The 25,976-nt window shown below is 35.5% G+C and overlaps 2 protein-coding genes across 2 annotated transcripts in view; both read right to left on the minus strand.

Moving 5' to 3' along the window:
• Nucleotides 1-9,304: 9,304 nt before the first annotated feature.
• LOC145667435 (serine protease inhibitor dipetalogastin-like) lies at nt 9,305-16,445 on the minus strand. The gene is made up of 3 exons (XM_081734915.1): nt 16,083-16,445; nt 13,748-13,900; nt 9,305-9,467 (listed from the first exon to the last, which is right to left on the minus strand). The coding sequence occupies exons 1-3, from the start codon at nt 16,156-16,158 to the stop codon at nt 9,430-9,432; spliced, it is 267 nt and encodes an 88-aa protein (XP_081591041.1). The 5' UTR covers nt 16,159-16,445; the 3' UTR covers nt 9,305-9,429.
• Nucleotides 16,446-17,869: 1,424 nt separating this feature from the next.
• LOC145667865 (uncharacterized) overlaps nt 17,870-25,976 on the minus strand; it is a 58,186-nt gene continuing 50,079 nt past the window's right edge. Inside the window, exons 6-8 of the mRNA XM_081735297.1 lie at nt 24,633-24,803; nt 19,959-20,135; nt 17,870-17,967 (exon numbers count right to left, since the gene is read on the minus strand). Coding sequence (XP_081591423.1) covers nt 17,870-17,967; nt 19,959-20,135; nt 24,633-24,803 — 446 coding nt within the window. The remainder of the gene's footprint in view (nt 17,968-19,958; nt 20,136-24,632; nt 24,804-25,976) is intronic.

The following is a 25,976-nucleotide window of genomic DNA, read 5'->3' on the forward strand; positions in this document are numbered from 1 at the left end:
TGTACTCCAAAAGTCTACCAAATAGCTATTTCTGAAACTTTTTAATCGCGAATATTACATCCAGAGTCTCCCTTTCAGACTGGCTGTAATGTTTTCCAGCATGAATATACACACAAAAGTTGCTGAAGCGCAAATCATAGTGCGCAGTTTCACTTGTTTCCTGTTACAAAGTTGAGCTCCACTGCATGGGAACTGCTATCAGTAATCAGAATGCCTTCAGCTGATTTGTCAAGGGATTGGTTCCATTCTGCTGACCGGTGCATGTCTTTTGATCATTGGAATTTATTTTCATGTGCTTTTATTTAAAAAAAAAAAAAAAAAACAATCCCTGCTTCTTTTTTAATAAGTCAATTAAGTGAGGCGGATTTAGCCCTAAGGAAATAGTCCACAGATGCTTGTGGAACAAATTTAACATACCCAAATATGCTTTTAATGTAGACACGCCCTTTGGTGCTTTATATTTTAAAATCGTCTCTTGTATTTCACAATCGGGTAAATATCCTTTGGGAAACTCGTATGTTCCAGAAATGCCATTCCAGGTTTTAAAAATTGACATTTATCCAAGTGTACTTAAACGTGATATGACTGTTCTACACAGAACGTTCTAAACATTCTTCCTTATCACGTCGAACTATTAAAATGTCATCCAGAATCACGAATATCTGCGAAAAGTCTAAAATTTGCTCTATTACTCTTAGAATTAAAGAATCATTACTTGATAGAAACTTTTAGCATTACATTATTATAATATACAAGTATATTATTATAAATTTAAAAAATCAAAGAAATGTGTCGCCTTGTTCTGAATATTCATTAAAATGTATCGTCAGTTAATAAAGATTGGGAATCATTGTAGTAATGGAATTTAGACTCAAAATAATCACTATTTTCTGTCGTTAGTTTATATTTGCCTTACATGTTTTGTTGTGAGCAATCAATTCCCAAAGTTTGTTGATGCTGTTTCGGAATACTGTGTGTATATATAATTACGAGTGTATTTATTCTATTACTTGAATAATATTATAATCTGAAAGAAATATTACATTTAGTTCCTGAGTCGAATAAAAATTAATCAGATGGTTAATTCGGCTGTTAATGTAAATATTATTCTCAATGTAGAGTTTTTCGTAAAATGCACTATTATTTGGAAAAAGAAATTAAAACCCCTTTACCCCCTTACTCCCTTGGGATACATGTTCCCAAAAATTCTTTCTTATCCCTTGCTTTCGTGACTGGAGGAGTATTCTGTTCAAATTTCACGTTTCTACCTATAGTTTTATGCAGTGATGTATTGCTACAATTTTTGGAAGGTATACGCTTGACCGTTTTCGAAAACATAGCATATACTTACCCTGTATATGCTCGTTGTCTCAAAATTTGAGATGAATATACGCTGGACTATAAGATTATTAGGTGGGTATACGCCGTATACTCCCGTATACGTCCCATTACATCCCTGGTTTATGGGCTGAGCGATACTAAGTCAACCTGTTCCACTCGTTTTTATAATATAATAGTGTAGATTATTATCGATGATTTCCGAATTCAAGGGGGCATCTGATGTCGCAGATGGACCCAAAAAGCATATGACCAACAAGCGGGAAGGAGATGGATATGAAGCATGGAGTGTTGATTGAAGGATATTTCGCATGTTCGCTGAATTAGAAACGAAAGTAAAATCTTTAAGTTTAACAATTAGCCCAGTCAATAAAGGTTTTTGCAAGGAAAAAATTTGGGTAAAGCTGATTTTCTCCCAAGTGATAGACCACTATGAGGGGAACATTTTCCCAAAAGTCCCCGCCCCTCCCCCTGGAGCTTTCCCCACCATGCCCCCTCAAAGTTAAAAAATTGGCATTTTAGAAAAAAAGCCATATCTTCAAAACTAATGGACATATTGACATGCTTCTTTTCTTCTCGTAATCTGTGAATTGTGCTCTACAATTTCGTATTCCTTAAAGTTTTTCATAAACCTAATGGTTTCTTGGCAATTTTAACCTAAAGAGTAAAAAATGAAAAAAATCGCCCGCGCCATTTTGTTTTTCCTCTTATATTTCCTTAGTGAGTTGTGATATGGAAAAATGTTTCAAATAAATCTTAAAGAGCATAAAATTATCTTTCCAACGGTGTATATATTGTGGGGGTTACTCTTAAAATTAGCCATGTAGCGAGGTAAGTTTGAAGACGAGCGGGCTCAAATTTTCGCCTCAAATATCAGTCACTATGTTTCATTTCGAAAAAAAAAAAGACAAAGCTTTTTGTTTTTCAAATAATAAACCACTGCATTGTTAGAAAAGCATTTTTGTGTAGTCCTGCCTCCCCTGTGAAGCTTTAACCCTTACTCTATCCCCATTACCATTTCAAATTTAAATATAAGCGTTTCTGACAAAAGCTATTACCTCCAAAACTATTCAACACACTGATAATTTTCACATTCTGTTTTATTCTTAAAAAGTGATAAAATTATTTTATTTTATTTTCTATTTTTTTATAAATCTAATAATTTCCAGATAAACAAATAAACTATAAAAATTTGAAATATTTTTTTCCCCTTCCTTTCCCTATTTTTTGCCTTGGATCTCCTCAGTCAATTAGCGTATGAAAATATATCTATAACATTTTTTATTATGTTTACAACTTAATTTTGAACATGTCCGCTATGCTTACTGCAGTATTTTCAACTTAATATTCCGTAGCTATACAGTATACTATTTAATTTTCGGATGATGATTCTGCAAGTTCTTCCTCGGAATAGAAATGTGAATTTAGGCAAGACAGCCCATACAGTGCTCACACATTGCAGAGCAATCTATTTTAGTTATTTTGCATTTACAGTATTGCCTACATCCTTGCTTACACGAACATGATATTATGTACAGACGCTCGTCTGGTGCAAATGGCTTGGATGTGGGAATAGGTTTCAATGTCTTTTTGGAGCGTCCGTTTTCTTTAATTAATTCTATCCTCCAACCCCATTCTGTGTCAGGAAGTTTATTTCCTAACCTTTTCTGTACTTGCAAAAATACTCTGAGCGAATGTTCATTACACGCTTCAGAAGTTGGAGGTATTTTGGTCAGGTAAAAGTTGGATCTTAGTGAACTTTTCTTTGTGAAAGACAAAAATCTGCGGTATCGGGCTTCATTCAAATTTGAGTATTTTCCCAAATCATACAAAGCCAAAACTAATTTTTCACCTGTAGATAATATTTCTCCTTTAGATTTTGAAATATCTAAAAACACTCTGGCCCAGTTTTGAAATTCCGGTAATTTGAGAATATCTATTACTTTTAATTTGTCCATACCATAAAAACACGATGTCGTGTCACATCCTGTAAACGCATGACAGAAAAAAAGTAGTTGCCGACAATCTCCAAACTTTTCAATCAATGTTTCAATCCTGAAATACCGTGTGTTCGGAGTCACACCACCTTTCTCTTTACAGAAGTAAACAGAAGCACTTTCTTTCTCAGGAGACAAAGCAGTAAGTAAGACTACCAGGTCAGTATCAGATCCTACAACAATAACTTTTGAAGCAGTTTTCAACTGTTGAATGGCCGTCATTACAATGTTAACATCTGCGTCTTCCTCTGCTGTAATTACAGTCAATCCCCGTTTCGCGAGTTCAGACCCCAGAGCCAACGATAATCTCTTCTTATTGTTTCTATTACATAAGAACTCGTCTTTTCCCGTGGCACAGACTGTGTTTTGACAAAAAATTATGTCTTGTGAAGATTTTTTCGCCGCTCTCCTGTTTTGTTCTTCATTTTTCGTGGTAGGCTCACTAGGGTAACCATCAAAAACAACGATAGATTTTTGACCATATTTATTAAGAACATGTGTACAATATTTCTCTAAGACAGCTCCAAAGGTACACTTTATTGGCCATGGCAGATGGTGAAGAAGAAACCCTCCGTCTACAATATATGTTGCATCCTTTACATCTAGTTCTTCGATGATTCCTTCTTCAAAAACTTTCATCAAGGATAATTTTGTACCTTTCGAAGAGAAACTTCGTCAAACAGAGCTGGTGGACGTACTGCCAATTCATATTCGAAATATGTCTTTAATTTGCTGGCGCTATCACAGGCACACAATATCCGATTGAAAAGCTGTTGAGAATTGATATTGACCTCTTTTGACTCTTGCTGACTTCTGTGCTGCCTGTGTCTTCATCTTTTCTGTGCAGTTTGAGTTCTTGGAAATTTTTACCTTTAATTTTGTTCATGGTAGACAAACCGACATCGTATGCTTGATCACAGTTTATTGAATCATCACAAACAAACCCAGTGCACAGTGGGCCAGAATCAGAATCTGTCTGGAAAAAAAGTAGTTTTCGCAACTACGTCTAATCTACATTCGAACAGCACAGTTGTGTTAAGTAATAAATAAGGTTTCTTGCTGCATATCAGTAAACACGGATAACAGCATATAGTGGCGGCAGCAGCACTTCAAAATTAATAGTTCATTATCTGTTTTATAGCGCGCTGAATTGGGGTAGTATGAACGTAAGGTTTGCGGTTTAATTGCGCATGTGAAAAGGCAACGAACGATCGCAAAATAAGCTATGAGTAAAGGTATGTATATGTACTTGCTGTTTGACTAAAGTTTTGTTTGATTGGTTTACGTTGCTGTTCTGTAGAAGCATTTTTAGAGAGTCGAAGTATTCACGTATTGAAGAACTGCTATTGGAAATTGAAATTTAGATTTAAAAATGTACGTTCATGTCTGTATTGAGATCTTTCGTCATGATGTAGTTTGATATATGTATTTCGAAATACAGTTGTGATCTACTGCCCGTTCTTGCCCGATTTTTATATTTATCGTCTTTTCAAAGTTAGGTGTAGCGAGCCGAATACGCTCTTCGTGACGTGAAGAACCTGTACGAGGTATTGCGTTCTAAACCATCACTTTATAATTATGATACGAACAGTTATGGAATATAAATTCTTTCTGTGGATGTTCTTCGCAGTGTGAGAGTGACTTTAAGTGCCTTCTAGGAGTACGTTTGAGGAGGAAGTTTCTGTAACAGAGTTTCACATCTTCCCATTCACCACTGTGAACACAAGTTTAGGGATATCATTTACTTCCTTTTCCTGAATTGGTACATTAGTAGGCTTTAAATTACGTATTTGCGTTTCCATATAACATACCTCTTTTCTCGACAGTTCAGTTCTCTTTTCTGGTACAATAATTTAATTGGTCGACAAAATCTAGGCGACGATGGTTAGGGATTTTGCTACAAAATTGCTTTGTCAACCTCCCTATCTGATGTTGAATACAACTGTAAGGGAACGAAGGAGATAGCAAAAATATCTGAGCCACTAGTTCAATTTATCTTCTGTTTGAACTTTCTGCTTGTATACATTATGACAACTGCTTCCATCGCAACCCCACTCACACACTAATTTCATTATGTCTCCATTTTTGATGCACTGTTTAATATAATCTTCATTAAAATCACGATGCGCTCAATTGTCTGATTTACTATTGCTTGTAAATTATCTTCGGCTGACGTGTCAGTTACTATAATATTATTTTCTCTGGGATAACGCTTTAATTTTGCTTCCCACACCACTTTATACGACGGATATATGTCACAATGCTCTGCCTTTGCACCTAGTCTCAAATTTGCATACTGTCTTTTTGTTAAGTTGTTATCTATAATAAGTGCCACGACTTCATCCGGAGAATAAGTGTTTAAGAGAATTTTGGAGAATGATAAGCCTTTTTGATTTTCGTTGCTCCCTTAGGTGTCGTTTGAGTGATTTCTCCTAATACAACCGCGGCATCTCTTTTTCCAGCAGCTCTCAATGAACATTGGGTAGCCAACACCAGCTTTTACTCAGAATGCTTTGTAACGAGTGGTTGTACAAGTGTTTTCTTCGACTTTATTTCCGGATCTTCGAAGAGTTTACTATGTCTGCCTAATTTGCTTGTCAAAGGCCTATGCTCTTGGCTTCAAGAGATCGTTTTGAAACCAGTAAATACTTTATCAGAGAACTTAATATGTCCTTCCAAGTTCCAACCAATCATTTTATTTGGATAAAAATTTATCAGTCATTCTATTACACAGCTTCCAACGCTTCTCGAAATCACTTTGAAGGCACTTAAAGTCACTCTCACACTGCGAAGAACATCCACAGAAAGAATTTACATTCCATAACTGTTCGTATCTTAATTATAAAGTGATGGTTTAGAACGCAATACCTCGTACAGGTTCTTCACGTCACGAAGAGCGTATCCGGCTCGCTACACCTAACTTTGAAAAGACGATAAATATAAAAATCGGGCAAGAACGGGCAGTAGATCACAACTGTATTTCGAAATACATATATCAAACTACATCATGACGAAAGATCTCAATACAGACATGAACGTACATTTTTAAATCTAAATTTCAATTTCCAATAGCAGTTCTTCAATACGGGAATACTTCGACTCTCTAAAAATGCTTCTACAGAACAGCAACGTAAACCAATTAATCAAAACTTTAGTCAAACAGCAAGTACATATACATACCTTTACTCATAGCTTATTTTGCGATCGTTCGTTGCCTTTTCACATGCGCAATTAAACCGCAAACCTTACGTTCATACCACCCCAATTCAGCGCGCTATAAAACAGATAATGAACTATTAATTTTGAAGTGCTGCTGCCGCCACTATATGCTGTTATCCGTGTTTACTGATACGCAGCAAGAAACCTTACTTATTACTTAACACAACTGTGCTGTTCGAATGTAGATTAGACGTAGTTGCGAAAACTACTTTTTTCCAGTCAGATTCTAATTCTGGCCCGCTGTGCAGTGGCTAAAGAGACCAGTTCACCAGACAACTTTGTAAAAGGATTGTGTTCTTGTAACCAAGCTGTAAACTTCTGTAAGTCTGACAAGACTTTCTTCTTTCTGGATTCTCGTAGTTACACGTGCTGTTCGCTAAACTGCATTGCTGTTTCGAAAAAGTCTTCTACAGCCTCATGAACTTTGAGAAAGAATGGTGTTCCAAGTACCCATTTTGAAAGAGTATTGTCAGTAATGCCACGGCCATGTGTCAGTCCTCCAACAGATTTCATGGGTCGCATCAAATCTTGTTCTATGCACATATCAGACCACGTTCCTGACCAGTACTTGCCTTTCCGCCTAATAGTGAAGAATCCTTTCTCCTTAAAAAGAACTAGTTCTGGATTTGTGAGTTTTGATTCAAGTTTGCACATCTCTTGTGCATACAAGTGGGCGGATTTAGCATAGGGGAGATGTCCGGCAGCATGAAAATATGGGAGCATTTGAATTGTTGTATTCATATGTAAATCCCAGTTTCCTGATCTTTCTGCAAAGGTAAACAGCATTATGAGGTCAATGCACGTAAGGAGATTAACCCACAGCTTAATTGTTCTGCTTAAAGTTCTAATTTCCTGCAAGAAATCGTTAAATTTGCTCAAAGCTTCTTAAACAGCTGGTTCTTCTAGAACATCTTGTTCATTAAAACTCTTTTCAAGAAGATCTTTAGAAATATTTTCCAAATATGCAAGAGAGCCATTTATTTCAGGAAAACTGCTCTTCATCACTTTAACAATCGCACAAGCAGTAAGGTTATATGCTCGGACAGCTCTTGCGTACGCGTGACCATTCAAATGTGGTTCACAGTCAGTTTACCGTAAACTGTAGCCCATAGGTCTTCCAAACCACTCCCCTCCATTATCTTTCCAATAGCACCCATAAAAGACATTAATAGATGGAATCCTCCTAACCTCAGAATAATTTTTGACACTTCACTGTTGGGATTTGCTGACGCTACAATTTCAGCCGCCTTTGAAAACAATGGTTGATCGAACGTAACAATACAGGCACGGCGTTGCTTCTGACATTGTTCTGCAGCATAACTGAGAGCAGAGAAAATTGTTGATGGATTGCTAGGATCCATGTTTATAAAGGGAATTCTTAATATATATGTATCCTCACAATCTTCTCTTCTACTCATTACGGAGGTTTAGAGCTCCCTCGTGGCTAAGCGGTTAGCGTACGCGCCTTTGGCGTGAGAGACCCGGGTTCGATTTCCGGCGGGAGCTCATGTGGTTTGGATTCCACGTTAATCAGTAGGTCCACGTCTCATATAGCCTCGCTGCTGAACGGGACGCTAAACTAAAATCAACTCAACTCATTACGGAGCTCATGAATCCATTCCACCCAGGCTGCATATTTGCGCCTGCAATCCACAAAACATTCATTGGAAATATGGGGTGTACCGTTCGACATTCAATTTCTCTGGTAACTTTCAAGTCATTAAAATCTTCCACAAAAATATTGGAGAGCCCACTACGGTGACTTTTTTTGGCATACGAAAGAATACGAATAGTTTCAGGATAAAATGTTCCCAACGGAGTTCGCTTCACCTCCACCTCTGTTTTAACACATTTATTTAGTGTTATGCATTTTATCCCTCCATGATATTTGAGGCGAAAATTTGAGCCCGCTCGTCTTCAAACTTACCTCGCTACATGGCTAATTTTAAGAGTAACCCCCACAATATATACACCGTTGGAAAGATAATTTTATGCTCTTTAAGATTTGTTTGAAACATTTTTCCATATCACAACTCACTAAGGAAATATAAGAGGAAAAACAAAATGGAGCGGGCGATTTTTTTCATTTTTTACTCTTTAGGTTAAAATTGCCAAGAAACCATTAGGTTTATGAAAAACTTTAAGGAATACGAAATTGTAGAGCACAATTCACAGATTACGAGAAAAAAAGAAGCATGTCAATATGTCCATTAGTTTTGAAGATATGGCTTTTTTACTAAAACGCCCATTTTCTAACTTTGAGGGGGCGTGGGGGGAGAAGCTCCAGGGGGAGGGGCGGGGACTTTTGGGAAAATGTTCCTCTCATAGTGGTCTATCACTTGAGAGAAAATCAGCTTTACCCAAATTTTTTCCGAACTTTGATGTTTTTTGACCTTCATTGACTGGGCTAAATTATGCCCTTTAGGCAAAGGGAGACGAATGGCTAAGGCAAGTGAATGATGATAGAAGAATCGGTGGAATGAGAATGTGGGGGGAATGAAAGTACCATGAGAAAACCCACGAACACGATGTTGTCCACCACAAATTTACTTGGCCGGATGTCGTCTATAAATGAGAATGGAGTTCATGATTCGTATGTAATACATCTATTTACTCTCTGAGCAATAAGACACTTCCGCCATCTATTGACGAAATAAAAAACTCACTCATTAAATTAACTTTTTAAATTCTCGCACTCAAGACACTCTTACGTTCATTCGCTGTTTGTGATTCTAAATTTTTGGTTAAAGGATATTTCATTTATTTCACAGAATAGGCTATGTACAGATTTATGAAATATACATCAGAGCGCAATCGTCTGAAGCATACATCGAAGCCCATATGCCTGAAGTACTTCATAACATTTCTTCGCTCGTCACTCCACACATACATCTCTGTAATCTATTCTCGCACCTGGTTGGAAGAGAAATATAGAAAAATTTCACACATAGAATTAGTTCTATACTTCAAGACTATTTAGCATAAAAGCAATTCATTAAAATAATTATAACTTATCACAACCATTCATGTTTTTCGAATAGCTTTTACTTATGTTAATTTATGCAAGCAATTACTTTTAAGAGTATATCTTTGAAAATATCTTAATATAGAGTGTATATATATATCCGCCACTATATATATATATATATATATATATATATATATATATATATATATATATATATATATATATATAGTGGCGGATCCAGGATATGATCAAGGGAAAGGCTAAACCATAGTTTGCCGCTTTATCTAGCGTAAAGCAGGATTGAAGCCAATCTTATCCAGTGTAAACTTGAGCGTCAAGGGGGGCTATAGCCCGCCTTAGATCCGCGCCTGTATATATATATATATATATATATATATATATATATATATATATATATATATATATATATATATATATATATATATATATATATATATATTTCAAACTCAAATCTTAAATTAATATAGTTCGATCCCAGCCCCCGCCAAGTTAATTTTGTGGTGGACAAACACCGTGTGCGTGGGTTTTCTCGGGGTTCTCCCGTTTCCTCCCACTTTCTTCATTCCATCATTTCATTCATTACTCATCATCACCGTCTCCTTTAGCCTAATCGGCATAACCGTGGGACGTAAAACTCAAAGATTTCATTTCATTTTATTTTTAAATTAATATATAAGAGTAACTCTATTGACTCACTTATTGCAAAGTCTCTGAAACTACGGTATTAGGCTTACAATCTTGGAATTTAGTATAAAAAATTCCTGTAAGATATTCTCTATGTAGGATGAAGTTTTATTATGAAATGTGACCTCGTAAAGAAAAAAAGAAGTTGAGAGTTTTTTACTCGTTCTCCATATCTCCAAAACTAGTGCTGAAAACGGTTTATAAAACGGTAAAATTTGAAAAATTGTTTTCCACAATTGTTTTTTCAAGGTCAGGCTTAAAAAGTGTAAAAAAGAACGAAAACTCTTACTTTTCATTATTTTAAAGCAGTTCTTTTTCACACAGTCATTGTAAAACTAAATTTAAGAAGCAAGTTTTATGCAGTATGTGTTACTGTTCCATATAGTTGCGTATGTAGACTTATTGCTGCCAGGAAAGGACTTCATTCTCAGCCTCATCCCGGTTCTTAGGTGCATACAACTAAACATACTCAGAAAATAAGATATTTTTCTTGGAAGCCTATACTATATATTTATTCACTGAGGGCTTAATTCTTTAAAGTTTAGAACCTAATTATTTCCTTTTTTACTTGAAAATTGATTGTCTATTATAACTTTAAGTTCATTGTTTTGCTAATGCACTGTAGAGGCATTAAGGATGCTTTAACGGAATTGAACGGTTTTTATATAGCTGATAATATGCATGAAAATTATTCAATTTCGTTCAGATACTTGAAAATTATATTAGACACATATCGCGTGCCAATCAGTGACTTTGCAGACGTTAGCGTCATCTTGTATATCATAGGACTGATTATATTCAAAAGCATTGGAATGAACACCATTTTCTTCACTACTTTCTGTTCTTTAATTTTGTCTATTAGCATTATAAAACCTTCTTTGAACCCCAACAGGTGAAAATTTCTCAGCTGAAATTTATAATGAAAGGGTGAAATATCAAAGTTGATTTTTTAAATTATAATTTTGTGTGGAACTATACTTACTACGGCTAGAATAGCTAACAACACTGATACATGCTTCATATAATGTTTATTACTTATTATTATTTTTTTTTTAAATGAACTTTTGTAATTTTTGCAGTTTGAAGTATATCTCTGGTGAGGCATGGAATAAAAAGCTCATTTTTTTTACAGTGTACATCTATATAAGAGAAAGCTATTGTAAAATTTGAACTTTGATATTTGACTAGGAACAAAGTTATGAATTTTCAAAAAATGCACGGCAAACGCATGATTATGGTATTTCTAACCATTACTTTCCAAACTAAATACTTTACGAACTTGAATCATAGAGCACATTGTTCTAATATGTCTTTTTTTTTTAATTTGGGCCACGGTGGCTAAGTGGTAGAGCTTTCACTTCTAGTGCACTGAGTCCTTGGTTCGATTCCAGCTGGCGTCAAGTAAACTTTGTGGTGGACAAACACAGTGTGTGTGGGTTTTCTAGGGTTTTCCCGTTTCCTCCCACTTTCTTCACTCTACTATATTCTCCATTTATGATCATCACCATCTCTTTTAGCCTAGCAGGCATAATCATGGGACATAAAATTTAAAGATTTCATTTCATTTCATTGTTACTTTTATTTTAATGTTGAATGACACTTTAGAATAAGCTTACAACATTCAAATAAACAAAATACAGCGAATTTCAAATAAACATTCAAATAAACATACATTCAAACAACATTCAACATTCAAATAAACAAAATACATTCAAATAAACAAACACTATTTTTAAAAATTAATAAATCGACAACCAATCATAAATAAAAAATAAAATAAAGTAGGCCTATTAAAAATAGTGTTAACGGGGACAAATAAACTCGATGTATCCCCATTAATTTTTAATCAATCAATCAATCAATTAAAAGTTGTAATAAATAAAAAGAGCATTGCAAAATATGACACTGGTTATTGTAATTAAGAATAAGCGCAGCAGGTAAATGACCATATATATGCACATTCATTATTTAATTTTCGGAAAGAAATGACAGCCAATGTAAATATAGAAAAAAAATGTGAAAAGTGGAATTTGCTAAATTTCGATACTAAACTTAGGGAGTAATTTTCACCTATTAGGCTTTTCACGCTAACAGACAAAATTAAAGACCAGAAAGTGCTGAAGGAAATATGTTTATTGCAATGTTCTTTTAATAATTTAGTACTAAGATATACATGTTTACTCTAACGTTTACAAAATCACTAATTGACAAATGGTGCTCACAAAAATGACCACCACTCATGAACGTGCTGGAATAAAAAATTTTGAAAGCCAGTTTCACGCTGCCAATGAATGTAGTAATAATAGCATGTAAAAATTAAAAATGGTCAAGAAAACTGACTGACCTTATAATATATTGATAGTACATACGATTTGTGACAAATCAATAACCAAACAATTATGCGATCGAGAAACAACTTTTCTTATTCCAGTAATTTAAATGTATGGGATTCTGCAGTTTTCGAACACATCAGGCTTAACTAACAATAATATATACTTCAATATTTTTCAATGTACAAAATTAAGATCTTCAGGCAACAATTGAGGAGAACAGTGGCCAGACATATGAGGAACTGAGACTACAATTCACTGAGTGGAGAAACCATTCGGCAGCACCTCCATCAACTTGGGAAGCATTTCAAGTTGTGTCCATGCGTCCCACAGGATCTGACTTCAGGCCAGAAGGTAACGCGAGCAGACACCTGTGCTTCTTTGCTATCTCGTCTGAGGAAGGAGCCATTTCTGGACAGTGATGACATGTGATGAGAAGTGGGTCCTGTACGAAGCTCCACGGCGCTGTCGTCATTGTTAGCATCCCATGGACCGGTTCCAAAACAGCCGAAACCAACACTGCACCAGTAGAAGGTCCTCCTGTCTGTTTAGTGGACTGCTCGCGGCATCGTTCATCATGAACTGCTATCAGCTGGTCAGAGCATTAATGGGACTGTATACTATCAGCAGTTGAGCTGTGTGCAAGAAAAAATTCAAACTCTGGAGTCACTTCTGAATCGCAAATGGGTCCTCCTGTTACAGGACAATGCTAAGCCTCACGTGGCAAGGATGACCCGGAACACCATTCCACGTCTTGGATGGGAAACACTATTGCATCCGCTATACTTCCCGGACATTGCACCGCCCGATTACCACCTGTTCCATTCCTTGGACAATCACCTTAGAGGACGCCAGTTCAAATCAATATTAGAGGTGCAAGATGCACTTCATACCTTCTTCGCTTCACGGCCCACCACGTTCTACCGCGATGAAATCCAGAACATTGGCAGAAGGTCATCGATGCTGATGAGGACTATTTTTTATCTTCCAGGTACGTCTTAGGTAACATATCGATCGACATCGATAGGCGACATCGACAACACCTACCGCGTTCTAAGGTGGTGGGTAAAAAAATCCGATAGAACTTTCTTGGTTACGTTTATACATTACTTTACGTCTCATTGCTAAACAAAGTATACTCTAGTCATTTAAAATTTAGATCTAGTTAGTGATATACAGTATATACATACCTTTTCTACCCTTAGCATAACACCAAAATCCAAGTTCATTTACGAATGTTATTCCATTACTGCAAACAGGGCTTACGGCATCCTGGTTCATTTCAGCAGCTGGGCACGGGTCAAAATTTTCATCGCATTTACCCTCAGATAACACTTGCAATCCTATAAAATAAATACGTCCATAAGATTAGGCAGAATGCTGCTATTACATGTTTCTATAAGAGATAGTCAACAGTGTGTCAGACAACAAGTCCTCAACTTCCAAAAACGATTCTGGTAAAGTTTCTGAATATGTGAAAAGTATCGAAGAAGTTCGATAAAATTTATGTAGTTTTAACAAAAAGGGAAAAAAAAGCATACACTCAGAAGATATTTTGTAGCAAAGTCGTTATTTGTAGGAAACACGGAGGCGATTGCCCCCTCAATTTGAGCTAAATATTTTATTGATTACTGTTGTAACATAATATTGCAAAATCTGAAACTCTACCCGTATTTGAAGATTACCTTGTCTCCCTCCAAGTGAAATGACGCTGATATTTTGCATTCCTTTCAGTTGAATGTTTCTTTTTAGTAAAACACAGACTAGATGAAATGTTGTACGTAACTAAATTAGAACTCACTCCACGTGTTTTTCATAGAAGATGGAAACGCCTATATCTGTCTTAAAGATATGCGTTCTAATCTCAACATTCTAAGATATTCGATGACATGTGAAGTTTGGTATAATAGATATAATACTATATACTATATACTACTAATATATATATATATATATATATATATATATATATATATATATATATATATATATATATATATATATATATATATATATATATATATATACAGGGGTTAATGAACTATACCGACAAACTATAAGAGGTGATTCCTCACATCAAAATAAGAGAAAATGTTCATATGGACCTATGGCGAAAAGTGCATAGTTTCAAAACTAGGGATGTCCAAAATCAAGAAAAAGCCAAATTTCAACAGGCCCTATTTCGAATTCCAGAAACTGTGGATGGTAATCCTTACCAGCGTAAAGGAAGCCACGCATACACAATCCAAAAGTGCATATTTCGTCAATTTTCAATAGGTATACAGGGTATTCCCTACGGGGTGTAATTCTCAGATATGCTCTCAATAAAGTTTTCAGATATACTCTGATTTTATGGAGGATCCAAAGTAGGCAGAAGGGAAACCTTGACAATAATGGACATCCAATGCTTCAGAGGGAAGTCCGAAGTGTTAGGAACCGGCAGCTCCATGTTTTTTGTGCTCAGAATAATGTGTGATGTGATGTATTTCGTAACGGTATATTTTACGTTTTCTTCACTTACAGGTGTAAAGAAAACATTACAGCATGCGTTTTTCTGAGTACGAGAAACCGTGCTGCTGGGAATTCTGGGCATGTCTGGGAATTCCAACCTGTATGGAATACTCTGTACACCCACTGAAAATTAATGAAATATGCGTTTTTGGATTGGGTATGTGTGACTTCCTTTACGCTGATAAAAACTATCCACAGTTTCTGAAATTCGAAATAGGAACTGTTGAAATTTGGCTTTCTAGGGATTTTGGACAACCCTAGCTCTGAAACAATACACTTTTCCCCACAGGTCCATACGAACTTTTTCTCTTATTTTGGTGTTAGGAATCATCTTTTACAGTTTGTCGGTATAGGTCATTAACACCCTGTATATAACACTAGAATAGATATATAGCTTATAGGTATAATAAAAAAATGCAATTCTTAATTTCGTTTCTACAACAATATCTTTCTCAAATTGTCTTTCCTTCAGAATACCTCTCAATAGACGTTGCATAAAATACCATTCCGAGTTCTTATCACTTTTTCCTTCCTTTTTGTCTGCTCATGTTTAAATATGTTTTGTCAAAAGGATTATATTTCTCCTCTCGATTTCATCTTTAATAATTTTATTGATTTTTCTCCTTAGTGTATTGTCCCCTTATTTTCACTCCCTTTTCTTCCTCTTCTGTTTGAAGGATTAATAATCTAAAAGTAGTTCATTTCGATTTCTTCGAAAATAATGTTACAATATCTTGGTAGAGGAAGATAAGAAGACAGTTGTATTGTTTAAAAATAGGAGCATTTAAATCTTTAGGTTAATCAAATATTCATTTGTACAAGCATATTATTCAGAAACCCTGTAGATATGAGTCAAGATGTACTCATTTGAGATATCCTCATCCATTAACTCGTACTATGAATGCACCACTAAACTGAACTGCAAGGCCATGTTCCTAACTTTCAACTTTAACAGGGATAACACTAACTTTCACCGATATAATATTGTAACAATAATCGCATTAGATACTTTACCAATCTTTTTCATGGCTGCACATTGCAAGTCCTGGATGTTTTTGTAAGTTGTGTTATCAGTTCCACAAACAGGCATTTCACTTTCATCCGGACGATCGCAATGCGATGCAAATCGTGGACCTTTTGCCTCAGTGCATCGACCATCTTTGGCGAGGGCAAGACCTAGAGAAAAAATTATTATTATTATTATTATTATTATTATTATTATTATTATTATTATTATTATTATTATTATTATTATTATTATTATTATTATTATACTCTACAACATAAAGCAAAATATACAAACACATTCTACAAAATTTTGTTTAATGTAAACTAAATAATTTGATGCCCCAAAAGACTTATGGCCTGTCAGAGAGATGCAAGATGAGACTGGTTGAATTCTAACGGGTGAAGGGTGCTCACTTCTTTGATGCTAGGAGTCCGTCGTTCCATTTCAGGTGGTGTGAGTTGATGGCAGGCCGGTAGCCAGCCCAAAAATGTACGGGAGGCCCGGCTGAAGTTAGAGGGGACCCAATCCAACCATATTATAGTTAATTTGCAAGCCAACCGTAAAAAATTTACGGGGGCGGCCCTCTAGACCCGGTGGATACAGGACTAGTTAGTGGTGAAGAATATCATGTTTGTGCATTTTCTAGGGATTCTCAAGTTCCATTCCATATCATAATTCTGCCAATTAATCATCAAAATCTCATTTAGCCTACAGAGCATAATCATAGGAAGTAAAGCTAAAAATTACATTTGACTTCATTTCATGAGACTGATTTAACCATAATCAAAGCATGACTTAACAATATTAAGTGTAATTATTCAAAGATATAACTGATGACGCTAATTTATATAGGATTAGTAAAAAAATATTCTAAATGCTCATGTTGTTGATATGTCTTTACACACCAAAAGATCCGAAAATGTTTCATCATGGATCAAGTACCGTCACTTTAAAGTAATGTTTGCATTAAATGTATAGTAGCGGATGCTCAATTATAATTCTCATCAACCAAACAATTGACATTCTTTACATTTTTATGTGTTTATTTTCATTACTGTTTAATATTGTGTTTTAAAAAAACGTAGAAGTACACAGTGTAGCTACATATATTTCTGTCATTTCTTTTAATTTACTTTGAATGTCTTATTTAGGAAGTAATTCTCACACAAGGAGGGAATATACATACAATAAATGTTGAATAAACTCTTAAAAAAAAAAAAAAAAAAAACTTGAAATAATGGAGCGTGACTAGTAAAAGTATCTCGACATGGAATAAGTAGAATGTCGTGCAAAGTTGGTAGTTGTATGTACAGGAATCTCCATACACAGAGAAATTTTTGGAATTACATATAAAATACAAAAAGAAACTACTCTAGTATGAGAAAGGCTGCTTTAAAGAAGGGAATTAAGCTAGACATTTCATATACAAATGGTAGTTTATTAGCCTAGCTCTTATTTTATGCTTCTACTTTCTTTTTCATTTCTCCTCCAATACTGCTAAGTCTATAAGCCAGGGCACAAAATTTCCGGTCGCCATTGGCGACTAGAAATTTAGAACTGGCGATCAGACTTCAGTAGGAATGGTTTCTGCCTAAACTCACAGGGCTGCGCAGATTCTGGTTTGCACGAAAATAATTGTCACTGACTGAGAGAAAACGCGAAATGCGAAATCTTTCTTTCTCAAACCAAAGGCCGGGGGAGGAGGTAACCTCTCATAATTTTACGTGAGAGATACTGGCGACCATCATTTTTGGATTGGCGAGTACGTCTGACTTTCAAATTTTGCGCCCTGCTATAAGCAACCTCTGTTTCTGACATCAAGAGCAGCAGTGCCACTGTATCTTGACATCATCCGAATCCGATCACTTGTTCCTTGTGATAGAAGTCGAACTTGAACAGAGAACAAAGGAACAAGTATGTTTATAAATTCCTTGCCTCTTCATTTCCAGGAATTGTTTTATGATGTAAATAGTTTTCAGATTGATGGACGTTTTACAAGGCATTCACCCAAAACATACGTTTTTTATATTAGGTGAATTGTGCTGCCACCTACTGGCAGGTACTCATTATCAGCGACCTCAGTAGTCATTAGACATCGTGAGAAAGCAGAAGGGGGCGCTCCGCGAAACTCACGGACTTTGAACGTGGTCAGGTGATTGGGTGTCACTTGTGTCAGAAGTCTGTACGCGAGATTTCCACACTCATAAACATCCCTAGGTCCACTGTGTCTGATGTGATAGTGAAGTGGAAACGTGAAGGGACACGGACAGCACAAAAGCGTACAGGCCGACCTCGCCTGTTGACTGACAGAAACCGCCGACAGTTGAAGAGGGTCGTAAAGTGTAATAGGCAGACATCTATCCGCCAGACCATCACACAGGAATTCCAAACTGCATCAAGATCCACTCAAGTACTATGACAGTTAGGCGTGAGGTGAGAAAACTTGTATTTCATGGTCGAGCGGCTGCTCATAAGCCACACATTACGCAGGTAAATGCCGAATGACGCCTCACTTGGTGTAAGCAGCGTAAACATTGGATGATTGAACAAAAATCGTGGAAAAACGTTATGTGGAGTGACGAATCACGGTACACAATGTGGCGATTCGATGGCAGGATGTGGGTATTTCGAATGTCCGCTGAACGTCATTTGTCAGCGTGTGTAGTGCCAACAGTAAAATTCGGAGGTGGTGGTGTTATAGTGTGGTCGTGTTTTTCTTGGAGGGGGCTTGCACCGCTTTTGTTTTGCGTGTCATTCTCACAGCGCAGGCCTACATTGATATTTTAAGCACCTTCTTGCTTCCCACAATTCGGAGATGGCGATTGCATCTTTCAACACGATCGAGCACCTGTTCATACTGCACGGCCTGTGGCGGAGTGGTTACACGACCATAACATCCCTGTAATGGACTGGCCTGCACAAAGTCCTGACTTGAATCCTATAGAAAACCTTTGGGATGTTTTGGAACGCCGACTTCGTGCCAGGCCTCACCGATCTACACCGATACCTCTTCTCAGTTCAGCACTCCGTGAAGAATGGGCTGCCATTCCCCAAGAAACCTTCCAACAACTGATTGAAAGTATGCCTGCGAGAATGTAAGCTGTCATCAAGGCTAAGAGTGGGCCAACACCATGTTGAATTCCAGCAGTACCAATGGAGGGTGCCACGAACATGTAAGTCATTTTCAGCCAGATGTCCGGATACTTTTGATCACATAGTGTATGTAATATTATATAAGAATATGTAATATCACATATCTTACATATTTATGAATACAGTTTATTTATGCAGTTTCTCTTTTTAGTCTGCTCATGTAACTGCAAGAAAACAAATTTAACGAATCGTCTCAACTTAATCAATATTTAACAGTGTATTCATACAGTGTTATATTATAATCCTTTAGCATGTTACTACTTCAATTAGTTTTTCGCCGAAAAAAGAAAATAATAACAGTCGCTTTATGAAGTATTAGAGAAAGAGCTAACAATTTAAGGAACTTTTATCAATATTACTTCATGTTATGAGTTAAAGTGTGAACCCATCAATTTCAGAATTTCTTTCATAATCAGGCCACGTAAATTAACAATTAAATACATGATAGCCATTACACACTCCCTTGAAACATAATATTAAATAAGAAACAAAGACACACAACTCCACCTGCCGAAATATATATATATATAGCTAAATTTAAATAGTGTCATTTGAAATTAGCAATTTAATAAGCTTTTCTATCAGACCTTATTTCCATTTTGTACTAATAACAATAACACACTGAGCAAGAGGAAGGAGTGGAAGTCTGATGAAGACACAGTTATTGTGTTGAAACTGTTACATGACAGTGTTTTTTACATATTATCACATAGCCTTGATTAACTTGCCTGGCCGTTTTTCTGAAACACAGTATAAATGAAAGTAATTTGGATACTCAATCCGATCATTCCCACAAACTGGAGTATACACAGAGAATACTTCAGCCACTCTGCAAGCAAATGAGTAGTTCATTTTCTTTGGAATCTCGTGTAAGAAACAAGGACCATCATGGAGTACTTTTAGATCTGGAAAGAGAAGTGCAAGAAAAACATAATTTGTTTTCTTAACAACACGTTTAATATATTCAAATTCAAATGCTATAAGCTGTAAAAGCAACTGTCCCATAAATTAAAAGTGACAACTTCATAATATTACAAGTGTAAGTTATTAGTGAGTACAGGTATGTTCGATAATCAAATTAAAATAAAATTACGTAATGTTAACAAGTGAATAAGCATATGTAGCTAATTTATATTTGTTATTACTACCAATGACAAAACGTTTATTATAAATAGATCAATTGATACGCTGACTTGTTACATCAAATCACGGTTTCGCTCTCATTTTTAAGAGATTTGGTTTACCAGTATCTCCTTTATAATATTAACTCTGTCAGTGCGCCCGTTTATCCACAGGGCTGGGTGGCTCAGTGGTAGAGCGCTTCCCTCTGGTAAGTGGGGTTTCTGATTCGATCCCCGCCCAAATAAGTTGGTGGTAGACGACGTCGTGTACCTGGGTTTTCTCGGGGTACTCCCGTTTTCCTCCCATTTTCTCTTCCACTAATTCTTCCATCATCCTTCATCTGCTTTAATCATTGTCTCATTGTCTCCCTTAGCCTAACGGGCATAATCGTGGCGAATCCAATCCAGGACCGCTCGCTCCAAAGGCGAAAGCGTTAGCCACTACGCTACGTAGGGCCACACGAGGCTATATGAGACATGGATCTACAGTTTAACGTAGAATCCGAATCAAATAAGCTCCCACCGAGAACTGAAAAAGCACATTCCTCGCGAAAGGCGCGATTCTATTTGGAACCGAACCTAGGCTCTTACACTAAAGAAGCGATTAATGACTTCTGAACTACTAGGCATTTCTTTTATGATACGGCGAATAAATACACTCATATGTCTTTAAATTAGAAAAAATAAGCAATGTTTATCGGGAAAATATTTATATTTTCAGTTAGATTTTATATTAGTATATGTCCGTTTATAACTATATGACATTTGACACTCCTACATGACACATCATTCAATAGCTGTATTTTGCTTAAACTGCCCACTATGAGAGTTGGTATTCAAACGTTGGACTGCACGAATTCAATTACAGAAATTACTTCATAGAATGTGTTGGACCATCAACAGTTTCTGGGAAATATCCCTTTATATGATATTACGTAGGTAACTGGAAACCGCCACAGTGGGCAGTTTCAGCGAAATAGCACCTTCATATCAAGAATCAGAACCATCTTCATTAAAGTTCTTTACTCAAATATTTATTTATGTTGAAGTGTGTGATTTGATTTACGTAAGTCAAACGTATATGCATGCGATTTTTAGAATAAGGCACTTCCTAGGGGTATGATAATTTAAACTTTCATTTGTGATAGATTCCTAAAGACTTATGATAAGTGTGGTAACTTTTATGGAGAAAGTACACATCAGCTAACTGAAAAATACCAGAGATGTGTCAGATCATTAAGATGATACGTGGAGAAGTTTGGATACAGTCAATTGGGAGAGAACAAAAAGTAACCAATCCGTGAACACGTAGTTGTTACGTTGAATTCATCAGTAGTTCACTAATAATAGTTTGCAATCTGCCTCTTAAAATCCACCTTAGATTCATTTCAGTTTCCTATCAACTACTATATACCTGAGAAATTACTGCATTTGTTTTCCAGAGTCACTACTATTGTGTTTACGTTGCGCTAAAAGAGTATTGAATGGGAGACATGAATCACCTTCTGCATTACTTTACAGTGTTGTCAAAATACAACAACAGTAAAAGTCAGTAGACGTAGCTTATTTCCCGTTTTGTTTTAGCGAGCGTTAGCGAAGCTTTCACTATTTGATTCGATTGATATTTATGTGTCTGTTCTATCCATTTATTCCACGATAACTCTCGTAAAGCTTACCCAATTTTGATTAAACTTGGTATGTGTTTTTTTATTCACTTGCAGAAATAACCATGTTGTTTGTGTTACGATCCATCAAGTATGGAGGGAATAAAAGGTTTAAAATCAACACAATGTTGCAAGTTTAACAATCCAATCTAAATCGGGTGAAAATGCTTCCATTATATTTACTTCAACACATTATAAATATTCCTCCAACTTGAGTTTAAAATATGCCAAGAATGACAGTGGAAATTAATTCGACCCTCAATTTCAAAAATATGTTCCATGATATTTTTCGTTAAAAAGTGTTCGATTTTGGCGTAATAAGTTGTACATTCTCTTTGAGGTTTCTCTACCATCCCCTCTATAGGAAGTTGAAATCAGTATAGAATAAAATAGTGGATTTATCTTCCTAACGCCTTTCCCCGATTTCTTTTAGAGTTCAAATAAATTTTCTAAAATTCATTCGGTGCTGATACAGTATTACATATACCTTAATTACTCTTTTCCTTAATCCCATAGGAATAAACGTAGAATTAAGCCTTCCACATGGATATGGTATTTCCCCGATTTAAAAAATATGTTTCTCGGTAATTTCCGTTACAACTGTTCGATTTCAGTGTATTAAATCGTGCACTTTCCTTACGACTTCCCAATCATTAACTCTACACGGAGCTGAAATCAGGTAAAAAGCACGTAGTGGTAATATCTCTCCCCTCACTCCATTTTTTTTTTTTTTAGAGTACCACAGTAAGTTTATATAACAGTCATTTGGTTTTGATACAGTGTTATGTATATTTTCATTGACTCTTTTTCACAATTCCCTTTGTCGGAATTAAAATCAGTCAAGAACGAACGGTGAATTTATTCCTCTCATAGGATATGTATGATCCCCAACCTCTCAGATTATTTAAAAATATTAGATTTTCATGGAAAATATCATATATTCTTGAGGATACTCAATCATTCCCACTACTTGGACATAAAATCAATCGAGAACTAGAGAGTGAACTCCCTCCTCCTACACATATGTAAAAAAAAAAGTTATGTTCTCTGATAAGTTTCGTAAATAATATTCGATTTTAATACAGTGTGACATGTGTTTGTTGAGGTTCTCAATAATCATATCTCTTATACTTGAAGTCAATCAAGGGCCGCGGTGGCTCAGTGGTAGAGCGTTCACCTCTGGTGCTAGGGGCCTCGGATTCAAACCCTGCTCCCGCCAAGTGAACTTTGTGGTGGACAAACAGCGTGTGTGGGGGTTTTCTCGGGGTTCTCCCGTTTCCTTCCACTTTCTTCATTCCACCATTTCATTCATTACTCATCATCGCCGTCTCCTTTAGCCTAACCGGCATAACCGTGGGACGTAAAACTCAAAAATTTCATTTCATTTCATTGAAGTCAATCAAATTACTGGACTTCCTTAACCCCCTGAAGATTTAAATTAAAAAATATATATATAATTTTTCGATCTACTCTAGATATATTGTATCCCAGATAGGAGTATTTGATTATGTGACATATATAATAGTTTTTTTTTTTTTTTTTTTTTTTAGACTTTCCAATCGTCTCAATTATTTGCAGTTAAAACGAACCAATAATAGGGAGCGCGTAATCCTCAATTTTATATAACATATTTTCCTGAATATTTATTAATTACACTCAGACTTTTATAGAACACTGTGTTTTATGCGGAATTAGAAACGTATTCAATAGTCTGGAATTGAAATTAGTGAGGGGGGGAGGATTGCTCGCTTCAACAACGCAGAACAACACTAGTATTATAGGATTGCTAAAGTAATGATTATGATTTGCGACACAGAGTTATTCGGTTCGATACTGTAAAAGTGCACATAAACTGCGGAAATTCAATAGAAAAGGAAAATCCTAAAGAATAGATGTATTTATCTGATTGCCTTTATCCAAGTAGGGCTATTCTTTAATGTCTGAAAATGTCTCTATATAGGACAATTACTCTAGAAATCATCTGGATGGTTTTAAGTTTGATTCCATAATTAATAGTTTTATATTCAACGCAAGATATATTAAAGGTATGTATACAACTTCTCTCATACAAATCTGATTAGATTCAAATTATTCTTTTCGTTTACTTGATAAAACTTCACGCACGCGCAAGAAATTTCACGTAAAACCAGTATCTCTGGCAACATTGATATATGTCTGACATCACTTATAAACAATAATTTGCAATCTTGCCTTCTGCAGAAATAGACCATAGGAATAATAACTTATACCAAAATTTATTTATTTTTACTATTATCTAGATTTTTTTGGGATAGTACATTTCTCGTTCTCATCAATTCAATTGAATTGAGTGGCAAATAAAACTAAATTAGTCAATATGCATCTGGCATATAGGGCTGTATTTTCGGACACAGAACTGACATTTTTCTACTTTCCAAAAATGGAAATAACCCTATATGTCAGACACACTGGTTGATTTGGTTTATTGATCAATTTAGTTTTGTTTGTCACTTCTCTCAAATTAGCTTCGATGGAGATGACCGGTTTTCGAACTGAACGATTCAATTGTTTCAGGATTTTTTTTTCAGGCACATTTTTTCAGTTCATAATGTTATTGAAGGCTGGAGATTTTACTTACTTTTATATTCCGTACTTGATCTTTTGAAGCAGCTCACTTGAGACGAGAAGCTAAAGGTTATCCCTCGAGAAGTGCATAGTCCACCTGACGTTGAAGGGAAAGAAGGGAATCTTTTCAAGCACTCTGTGTTTTCAGTATATCCACAATCTCCTTTGCGTAAAACTTTCAAATCTGCAAATGAAATCATTACAAACAATATTTAAAAAAGAAAAGAACTATATAAAACATAATTATAAACATAGGAATGAAAAGTTACTGTAATTTTCTACCACCAAATTAAAATTATCTACCATCAAACTAAGAGGCATCTAATGGAATATTTTTCACTAAAATTTGTCAAAAGAAAACCATTTAGCTATGAAGGAAAGCCAATTTCTGTACAGTGAAATTGTACTGATGTCATAGAAGTAGTTAATTTCGGTAATAAATTATGATTATAGTAGTGTCGCATTTTGTTATCCATTTTTCATTTGCATTCCATTCCATACACTTATCGACTTTATGTATTAAACTGCGTTCCAATACAACTTTTTTTTTTTTAAAAAAAAACGAAAACTAATAGCCACGAATATGAGTTTGAACTTGGATAAAACATGAACTGTGACAAAACTTAGAAACAAGGAGTTCTCTTGATATTATTTGATGTTAATAAGTTATTTTTTTTCTTTTCTGTGAAATAAGAAGAATTAATTACATTAAGATTAATTAAGTTTAGTTTAGGTTGTAAATTATGTTTCGTCGTCTAATTTGAATATTGAGAAAGTTTGAATTTTTGAAAACAAGAAATATAATTTAAATCTTCAACATTAAAAAGTGTGAATATAAATGAATGAATATTAAACAAAAACACATAGGTATATGCTTCCCGTTGGTGAAGAGTTTAACAGGTAATGTAAAGTTATAGTCCGCTAGAGGACACATTTTCAACTTGGTGATGCGTGGTCAGCGCATCGATTTTCAATGGCATCAGTGTTTCTTTTCGATGTCGGATTTTTTTTTTCTTTTGCCCTCTAATCCAAGAAGCTTCTCAATTATCTTACGATGGCGAAAATTTCTTACATCGGGAAACAAATCCGGGAGTTATTATCAAAGGTGAGGGCATCAACTATTCTTCTAAGCAAAGAAAAATAATAGTCTGTTATAAAATGTGATCATAAGAAATAACCATCGATTTGACTGTGGGTAGTAACATGTACTCTTCCTATGTGCATGGCTTGGGTTCGAGAACCCTGGGAAAACTTATTTTTTTTAAATTCCAGGTTAAACTGTAGTCCTTATCTCGTATAATCACGGAGCTTAAAATACAAAATAATTTCAAATAGAATAAATAAAAATTAACTCTTA

This window comes from Thermobia domestica, chromosome 13, assembly GCF_964235325.1.
Source record: "Thermobia domestica chromosome 13, izTheDome1.hap1.1, whole genome shotgun sequence".
NCBI lineage: Eukaryota > Metazoa > Arthropoda > Insecta > Zygentoma > Lepismatidae > Thermobia > Thermobia domestica.